The 10,529-nt window shown below is 34.4% G+C and overlaps 1 protein-coding gene across 1 annotated transcript; it reads right to left on the minus strand.

The window, feature by feature from the left end:
- Window positions 1-6,813: 6,813 nt before the first annotated feature.
- LOC145060225 (uncharacterized) lies at window positions 6,814-7,498 on the minus strand. The gene is made up of 3 exons (XM_079007932.1): window positions 7,358-7,498; window positions 7,150-7,301; window positions 6,814-7,105 (listed from the first exon to the last, which is right to left on the minus strand). The coding sequence occupies exons 1-3, from the start codon at window positions 7,496-7,498 to the stop codon at window positions 6,814-6,816; spliced, it is 585 nt and encodes a 194-aa protein (XP_078864058.1).
- Window positions 7,499-10,529: the final 3,031 nt, after the last annotated feature.

Here is a 10,529-nt window from a genome sequence, read left to right on the forward strand (position 1 = left end):
GAGTTGGTCACATTTTTTTTCCGCGGGGGGGGGGGGGGGGTTAGGGGTTCCTTATATAGGTAGGCTATTAGGGTTTTCAACTAGGAAACCCTAATTTGACTACTTAGGCCCTAAGCAGCCCTTGGACTCCCTCCTTAGAAGCCTTGGACGAATTCTTATGGGTTTACCCATAGATTTCGTCCACTCCAACTTCTATGAAGTCCATTAGCCCAATATTCAACTATCACACAATTGACAAGTCTAGTCCCCTTTATTTAATTAATGTCTTTTAGCCACAAAATTAATTCTTATAAATTCTTGACTAATATTAATTAAACAATATGATTTCTCTTTTAATATTATTCATATAATATATTAATAAATCATAATTAATCCTTTTTCTCCTTAGTTCATCCTATCAGTTTCTATGGTGAAGGCAACCCAAAAGGACCATGCTCACAATCGGGTCAAGTACATACCAAAATAGTTATGGGTTTAGACACCTAATCCAACAAGAATTCCTATATGGTCAAGCATCAAGATTGTATCTAGGAGACATACATATTTGTTCCACTACTAGGGTTCAACAAGGAGACCCTTTAGGGCTACTTCACTTTGCCATTGTGTTGCACCCGCTCTTGCATAATATTAGAGACAATTGCAAGCTTCTTCTCCATGCATGGTACCTTGATGATGACACACTTACTGGAGATTCGGAGGAGGTGGCAAAAGTGTTGGACATCATTAATGTGATTGGCCCAAAATTGGGCCTTCAGCTGAATATTAAGAAAACCAAGCTCTTTTGGCCCTCGTGTGATTGTAGGAAGCAATATGAGGGGCTATTCCCGGTTGGCATCGGGAGGCCGCCTTTGGGGGTAAAACTTCTTAGGGGAGCTGTTAGTAGAGATGCTAGTTTCATTAGCATCTTAGCTATAAAGAGAGTCGAAAACACTGTGAATTTGATGTACCCTCTTCCACAATTGTCTGACCCACAAAGTGAGTTTCTTCAACTTCGGTATTGTATGGATATTGCTAAACTTTTATTTGGGTTGAGGACGTGCCAACCCATTCACATGGAAGATGCGGCGTTATTCTTTGACAATGGGTTGTGTGGGAGATTAAGGACATTGTGGTTTGTGGTGGACCTTTCTTTGTCGATATACAGTGACAAATTGCTTCCCTACCCATTAGGTTTGGTGGTTTGGGTTTAGACTCAGAAGTAGAGGATACTTCATATGCTTTTGTCGCCTCAAGTGCCCAATATTGGGTATTGCAAGACCACATATTACGGGATAGCGACATATATGGTATGGATTCTAATTATGATTTTGCCTTGGATTCTCTTCGTAACAAGCTTTCGGATATTGACCTTAGCAGTTTTACTAATAAAGACACTGCCCTTAAATCCCAAAATACACTGGCGAGTGCCATTTTTCGTAAAATTATCCAAGATATGGGAGTGCATCTCAACATGATGACTCGGCAGAAAGCAGTTTTCCAGTGCTTACATGCACCACATGCTCAAGATTTTTTTCTAGCTATCCATATAGATGGGCTTGGCCAACATATGTCTTTTGTGGAGTTTCACACTATTCTCAAATATCGACTCATGATCCTAATATTCCTAGCCGGCGAGATATGTCCGGTATGTCGCAAGACATGTTTGGACTCTTTTGGAGAGCATGCAGTTCACCGTAAAGAACTCTCGGGGTTGAAATACAGTCACTATATGGTTAGGGATGTTTTGTTTGATATATTTAAGTGTGTCAGGATTTCCTTCAAGAAAGAGGCACCTGTGAATTTCTTGACTGATCCGACAGAAGGAAGGTCAACCCTTAGACCGGATGGCGTTTTGATTTTTCGATGAGTTGGAGAGAAACACGCATGTGTGGAACTTACAGGGGTATCCACTCTCGTGGGCTTGAGGGCTATGAGTTTCACGATGGTACATGATGCTTTAAAATCTGCTACAGGCAAAGTCACAAAACGTGAGAACTCGTGCATGGAAAATCAACACATGTTCATACCATTTGCATTTGATACGTTTGGTTTCCTCGTGTCGGATGCGGTGAAGCTTCTTAATAGATTACAACGAATCATGCATAGCAGTGTTATATCCCATAGATCTATGGATGTAGTCTTCAAAAGAATTGGCTTTACCATACAAAAAGGCTTAGCGACACAAATTGTTGCCCGTTTCCATCTCACTCATTTTACAATGATAACTAAGATATTTTGACACTTAAAAAGTGTCCTTTTATAAAAAAAAAATGGATAATAAAAGTAATTATTACATATGAAAATACAAGTGGTGCTTTTATATTAAAATGAAAATGAAATCTGTGTTTACTAAGAACTAGTGGGAGCAATAGTGATACTTATAATCTTGTATGAATAAGACATACTAAATCATGAGAAACTACATTCTAATTATGCAAGGCCTTTTCTCCTTGACTTAGAAAGTGTTTCTTAGATGGAAAACTTAGGAAAGACGAGGTATATTCTTGGAATATAAAATCTATGGCGATAGATAAAGATGAATATTAAAGTTTAAAATTTGTATGCATATGTTGACAATATCTTAAAAGAGATCAAGATACATGATTCCTTTGGAGGACTCTTAGTATTACCACATGGCACCATTTTCAGATTTTCTCAAAATAACCTAGACCATAGGCTTGATCTAGATAAATGATTTATATTCTATTTGCTTGTCAAATGAATCCATCATTTATGCCATATTATCCGCAAGACCATGTATATGATCTTGCTAAGAACATATCATAAGATACCAATTGGATACATGGGAAAGTCACCGGATGACTATGAGGATATTCTAAGAGTAATTAATAAGAACTAATAGAATGTATACGGGATGTTTTGAAGAAGATTGTAACACCTGTTTCAGGTATGAGCTAATATGTTGATGTTTGAATTTCATTCTTGGGTGGCCACAACGAGGTGGATCTTCGCCACGACGTGGCGATTGTTTTCTTGGTCGCGGGGTTTACTGACCCGCCACGGCGTGGCTATAAGGGCCACGGCGTGGCATGTGATTTTAATGAAACCCTAGATTTCCAGGTTAGACCCCTATTTAAAGTAATTAGGAGGATAGTTTTTGCTCACCCTCAACCTCCATCAACCTCCTAAATCTCTAAAGAAAACCCTAACTTCTTTCCCCCATTATTGAATCCATTTTTGGTGTTCTTGGAAGTTTTGAAGAGAGAAAGAAGAAAAAGGGAGTTAAGATCTAGCAAGCAAGTCTCCATTCTTCACCTTATCACTATTCTGGACCTTTTTAAGTGTCCAAGACTCGATTTTTAGCATGCTAGGTTGCTAGATATTGAGTTTTAGCCCATAATCTTCTTGTTCTTGATAGTTGGGATGGTGAGACTTCATAAATGTTGCAACTTTATAAATCTTTGGAACATTTAGTATGATTGTGGGTTTGGATCTGAAGCGTAATTGAGTTTTTGAAGCATGCATGAAAGTTTTATCAAAACCCCATATTTTGGACCCATTATGGCTTCAAGAAATGCATTAGACATGCATGTATATAAAGCACCACCTTTATGTTAGATCTGGTATCCAAAACCCTTATGGAGTGGTTGAGTTAAGGATGTTTTTGGATTAAGGGCTTAATGGTTAACATATTGTTGTATTTAACCTTATTGGACCTAGGGTTTGGGATTTTTGACCTTTGGGGTGGTTCTAATGGATAAAGTTGGAAACTTTATCCTTCTACAACATGTTTCAGACCAAATCTAAGCTTTGGAGCTCTTGGAACCGAGGAAAACGGCTTAATCCATTAAGTTATTAGAAACTCAGTGCCCACGACATGGCCTTAGGTCGCCACGATGTGGCGAACAGGATATGGCCCATTGTCTCGATATATGAAGTCCATGGCGTGACCATGGATGGCCATGGCATGGTGGCTGACTAAAGTCAACGTTGACTGTTGACGTTTTGAGTTGAGTTAGCTTTTGGTTAAACTCGTAGTTTTGGAAGAAGAGATGAGAGTTACCTTGTGTAATGGTATAGGTGATGTGTAGCATCAGTATTTCTGGCAGTGAGAGAAATAGTAGGTGAGTATCGACTAAGAGGTGAGTCTCTTCACCGTACCCAGGGGTCGAAGGCACCAATGCCGACCCATTGGATTATGTTTGTAGGATGATAGTTGTCTTTGTCACACTTGCTGATATGACTGTATGTGCTTGTTGTCTTTGTGACTCTTGCTGATATGACTGTATAGTGAAATAGACCCATACCGGTTGAAAGCTACCGAAGGAGTTGAAATAGTCTCGAGGGTGAAATAGACCCGTACCGGTTGAAAGATACCGAAGGAGTTGGAATAGACTCGGGGGTGAAATAGACCTTACCGATTGAAAAATACCGAAGAAGTTGAAATAGACTTGGGGGTGAAATAAACTTGGTTTAGCTTCGTGTTGATATGTATGTTTAGTATGGGGTATTTTGGGGGAAATCACTAAGCTTTGTGCTTATAGTTTTATGTTTATGGTTTCAGGTACTTCTGGTTCGAAAAGGAAGGGATGGACATGATCACACCGCATCCACCAGTGTTCTGCATTCTATGATTTTTGTACTATGATGATTATATGACATGTTTTTTTACTAAAATGGGATTTTCTCAATGATTGAATGGTTGTTTGTTCATTTGATTTAAAAGAAAATTTTTACTTATAATTTTTGGGACGTTACAAAGATCTTTATGTAAAGAGCTACACAAGATGCTAACTTCAAAACATATATATTGGATTTTGACTTTAATATGGAATGAAGAGTAAAGTTTTGTTGGAATGAGTTCCAAGCAAAACACAATTACCCAGTCTACTATAGAATCACAATACGCTACTACTTCAAAAGTTGTAATCAAATATGATTGGATGAATGAGTTCATTGAAAAACTAAGTTTATCCCTTCCATTCAAGGATAGCCTAGAAATCTTTTGTGAACTTAAGAGTATACTTAATCTAGATAAGAGACTCTATGTCACATCAGAACACCAATCTATACACAAAAGATATATAACTATGCATAGAACAAAGTCAAATATAGAGATAATAGTATTCGCAAAATTCACACAAATTGAATTTATTCAGGCCCATTAATAAACTCCTTCCTTTGAGCTAAGTATAAATTCTCACACTTCATTTAATAAGACTTCATTATTCTAGAAATAGGATTTTAATTTGGATTTAGTAGTTAGATATTGGAACATTAATCCATGAATAATTTATTCTAAAAGTTCATAATCTGTTATAATTATGGGAGAAATTATGAAGTAAATCTAATATGAATTGGATTGGTTGACTTTCAAAAGATGAAAGTAGGCAAGTGGTTGTAACCAAGATTCATAGGTACTTGTTAGAGAACTGGTACTGAAGTGACCCGTATCAAGATCACCTCATGGATTGTTGTCGTGCATGATACTTGATAAAAGGTAATATCTTTGTATCCATAATACCTGAGATACATAATGGGAATTAAGTGTAGGGGATGCTATATTTTGATATGTTCAAATGATGATCCTTAATCAGACAGTTATAAAGGCTAATTTCAGTTGTGGTGTGAACTATGCTAGAGAATTATGTAGTTAAGATGGGACTTGTTCCTCTTATGTGTTGAGAGTTAGACATCTAAGGCACCTTACCAAAAGTTAAACACTCAATAAGATTGATTGTGATCTATATCTCATGTTCAACATGATGTCTGTAACAAAAAGATAATTGATAACTTACCTTATACACCAATTGTAGGTTTGATCTTTTGGGAAATTGAATGTTGATAGAATGTAACGAAGTCATATATTACTAGGGGCAATGAAATGTTGCTAGACGTTCACCACTAGCTATATCAATCTATAATGAGTCTTGTACAAGTGGGAAATTAAAAGATCTATATGCTCAAGAGTCATTATAAATTGATATTATTAGATAATATATGATCCTAAAGGGTTTACACTAACAACAAGTTGATATAATTAACTATTTATTAAAAACTAATTTTAATAAATATTTAGAAACTCTTATAATTAATTGGAAATTATTTATTTCATAGAAATAATAATTTTCAATGGAAAGTAACACAATATATCATATGGTATGATTTATTAAGTCATGTACATTATTTTGGAGTAGAAAGACTTTTGTCTTTTAGCCAAAAGCCAAAGTTTATAGCTTATAAAAGAGTCTGGAAATTTTTATAAAACTTGGTCTTGCTTTTTCTTCTTGAAAACCATAGGTTGGAGAGGGGATTAAGGGCATAGGTTTTTGATTTGTTTAATCAAAAGAACATGCATCTTAAAAGCAAGCATGGACAACATGATTAAGCATGCGTGATACTAGCTTGGTAGGTCTTAAAGTATTGGCACCTTTGGGTAAAGATTAGGCTTTATGAAAGCTTGCACTCTTTTCCTCCTTCCCCGCCTCAAAACTGTAGACACTACATGAATGCATATACTCTCTAGTTTTGGTTGAATACTTGGAGATTACTTGCTTCCCTTTTGTTCTCTTTAAGTCATATTTTGATATGCACTTAAAACTTAAAGAGCTTAAGAGTTTTGGACTAGCATCTTACAAGACGTTGAGTTATTGTTGGTGTTTCCATCAAATGTGAAGCTCTACTTTCATTCTATATCAACATTCAATCCTCTCCTTGAGTATTCAAAGGACTACAAAAGTTGTCATCTTCTTATTCCATATATGGTGATGTTTTTCTTTCCTAACATTGCAAGAAGATCCTTGGTAGGTATAATCTAGTTTTATATAATTCGAAATTTTAAGTCTTACGTATGCTAAATCTTGAGTTTTTAAACTAATTTTTGAATAAAAACCCAACAGAGAAGTCCATCAAGGATGTTTCGGCCTTTAAGGCTTTAATGTAGGCATATTGCACATCATCAATCACAAATCCGATGATTGATTTGAGACGAGAAGCAAGAGCTTTAGCGATAATCTTGTACACACAACCGATTAGACTAATCAATTTGTATTCGCTAAGAACGGATGGATCTTTAATCTTTAGCACATGGCAGATGAGTAATGAGTTACAACCAGCTGCCAAGTTACCATATACCTCAAAATGTTTGACACAAGATATAACATCACTGCATAGAATATCCAATTTTTTTTAATGAATTTGAATGTGAACCTATCAGGTTTGGGGGCACGTTCTCTTCCGCAAGCCCAGATGGCTTCTTTAATTTCTTCCAACGAAAATGGCGCTTTAATGGAATTCATGATAGATCGAAAATACAGGTTCATTAATTTAGGTCCGGAAGGCCATGACTCCTTGATTTTTTCCTGATAAAATCAAAATATTTCACTTTTTATTTCAACTACATCCGTTATCCACCTACCATTAACGAGAAATCCGTTAATCCGATTCTCCTGTTTTTGTTATTAATAAAACCGTGAAAGAATTTTGAGTTTTCGTCGCCTTCCACCTTCCATTTGACACATGCTTTTTGTTTCACGTCAATATTCATCGGTCTTTCCATCTCAAAGATTTTCTATTTACCACTGTTACGTAACTGAATCTCGTCATTTGTTAAATTCGAGACTCAATATGAAAAAATTAGCGATGTTCACGAAGCTATTTCTCTGATCTTCATATAAGCTTTATGGACATTCAAAAACGACAAAAAATCTTCAACTCGTTTTAAAAAAATCATACAACGCTGGCAAGTGAGGTACAACTTATTTCACATCTTTTGATTAACACTTGGAAGAAAAAAAGGTGGAGATTTAAGATGGCGGGAGTGCTATTCAAATCTTGTTGTAAAATGTAATCCTCATTTGTTTTGATTACTCTTCTCTTGCATTTCAAAATTTCTATATCCTAGGGTTTCAATAGTTTCATTTTATATAAATAAATGTTGTTATCGTTAAAAAAAGATCCAAAACCTTTAAGTTCCTCATTTACGCTTGCACATGTCATTCAAACAAGATCAACTTGCACTATTAGCTTCATTTTTTAAGGACTTGTCAATGAGGTTGTATTTCGATAGGATAATTTTTTAGGAGGCCAGGCAATACAATAATTACGATGGTGCTTATAAAATGCCACAAAAATTCACATTAAGCAAATCATAGAGAAACAAAAAAGAATAAGAAGTTGAACCAATGAAAATAAACAAAGCATACAAGAATGACTTGGAAGGATAGGTTCTGTGTTTTATTTAAGGTATAACGTGAATTATTTTGTTTGTAAACAAGCGATATAATATGGCTAACATTTGAGGCTTAAATTGTAGATGTTTCTTACTTTCTTCACATGTTTATTGTTTACACCAACTTAATTTTCAAATTTCATCACAAGTGACCACTTGTAATATTTTTTAAAACATTTTACTCTAAAAGATAAAAATTCCTCTTGGCATAAACCTGAAATAAAAACATATGATTATTTTATATATTTAAACTGTTGGTAGAAAACTAAAAATCTTTTAGTTAGTATAATAAAAACAAAATAAAATATTTTGTGCATCTTTCTTTGTGTACGGAAAGAGGTAGACAATCGACTTTGGAAAAGGAAAGAAAATGGTCAAAAAAGTGGACCACGTCAAATATTTTTATAACCGCAGTTAACGGTTCCCTAATAAAATAAATAAAAGTGATACAACACGCATTACCTTATTCTTTTTACACTTTTATTGTGATTTGTGAACACATTATTTATATATTTTCCATCTGAACACCAGCTTTCGTATTTGGAAAAGTCAAAAACACCCACACCTCCGTAATGACCGGTTAGCACCGGTTCTGCTACGGCGACTGTCTGTCGGGTCTCCCTACACGTGGCCTCCAAACCGTTCCCTTTTCATTTTTGTCTATTTCTTCAAACTTTTAATAAAATGATACAAGCTTAAATTGAATTTATCAAATTTGAATGACATTGAATATAAAATGTAATACTTGGAGTTATAGTTTATTAGTTTTCTAATTGAGTTCTTATCATATATTTTGAACCTTACAAATGTATTGGTCACAGAGTATAATGTGTTTTGTTGAACATAATTATCTTATATATACTTGGGTCTTTTGAGTGTTCGAATGAAACATGTTTATGATATACATATTTGATAGATTTTTTCAATATATTAAAATTTGATTCTTTAACGACATATATCTTATATATTTGTCAAGTTTTTTGAACAACATAAATTTAAGAGAACATGGCTACAATAGTTTTTTTTTCCTAATATTTTTCTATAAAATAGTCATGAAAATAGAAAACGACCAAAATATCAACTATTTTTACAGGTCGTATCTATGAAAATTGACGTGGCTTGCGAAAATCTTTATTATCATTATTATTTTTGAAAAATCAAAATGACGTCGTTTTACAAACTGCGAAAAGTGACGTAATCTACGAAAAAGTAGTGTTATCTACAAAAATCTAAGAAATACTGTATTTTCTGAAAAAGCATGTATTTTCTTATCATGTTAACTGCGAAAATCAGAGAAGGTCTGTGAAAATCAGAATCCGTATTGCAAATATCCGTACAATGTTGAGCGTGTTATCTTATAAGAAATTATTTTGAAAAAAATATATCTTTACCCATTTGTTTAATTTTGGGAGCCAAATTTTCACTAAGTATTTTTTCACTTTGTCATTAGATTTTTTTTTTTCCAGTTTACCTTGTTAACTAAACACGAGTTCTAACATTCCATGTGACTATTTTATTGTTGTTAGTATAAGTTGCTTACCATAGACAAAAAATGGGAAATGACATACATTAGACCATTTGTTAGAAATTTCAATGATGGAATTCCTTAAGATATAACTTTTTCAAATTTATACAATTTGCTCAAATAGAAGATATGTTTAGAAGATGGACCTAATACCGGTGTGTGTTTCCAACACCCAACTTTGAAGTATTTTATACAGATAATTTAATGAGGGTGATGTGAAGCGTTTTAAAAAGACCACTCAACAAGTTTTAACACCTATACATCTATATCTGCTAGATAATGATCCAACTGAAGAGACACAATTTATTTAATACATTGTCATAAATAGATTGGTTGTTGGTGGAACCGATCTAGTAGCACGATTAGTTCTGGTAGCCGAAGAGAGAAAAACTTCATTGAAAACAAATTTAATGGAAGAGGTAGAAATAATCAAACAAGTATGTATGTCTCTCAAAATGATCCTCACTTGACGGATATGTTCCATATGGAACATCAATACAACTATAGTTCAATCCATAAGTTATTTATGAAAACCAATATACATATCAATAAATTTAGTATGCCTATTTTGGGTATTCTGTACTATATCATGGCCGGTAGCATCATATCAAATATCGATAATACCTTATCAAACAACTGTAGCACCTTTCAAGCACATATATCTCCACATCAAATGCCGATAGTTCCACGTCAAATGCAAATAGACCAAAAAATTCATTTTGCCAAACCAGTAAATTATTAGAATTAGGGTGATGTTGATGATGTTACATGTAACAATGATGATAATGAATGTGGAGGTGATGATTTTACAAAAATTGATGAGCCAACATGAAG

Source organism: Lactuca serriola, chromosome 6 (genome assembly GCF_051521515.1).
Source record: "Lactuca serriola cultivar US96UC23 chromosome 6, Lser_US96UC23_V15, whole genome shotgun sequence".
NCBI classification, from domain to species: Eukaryota; Viridiplantae; Streptophyta; class Magnoliopsida; order Asterales; family Asteraceae; genus Lactuca; species Lactuca serriola.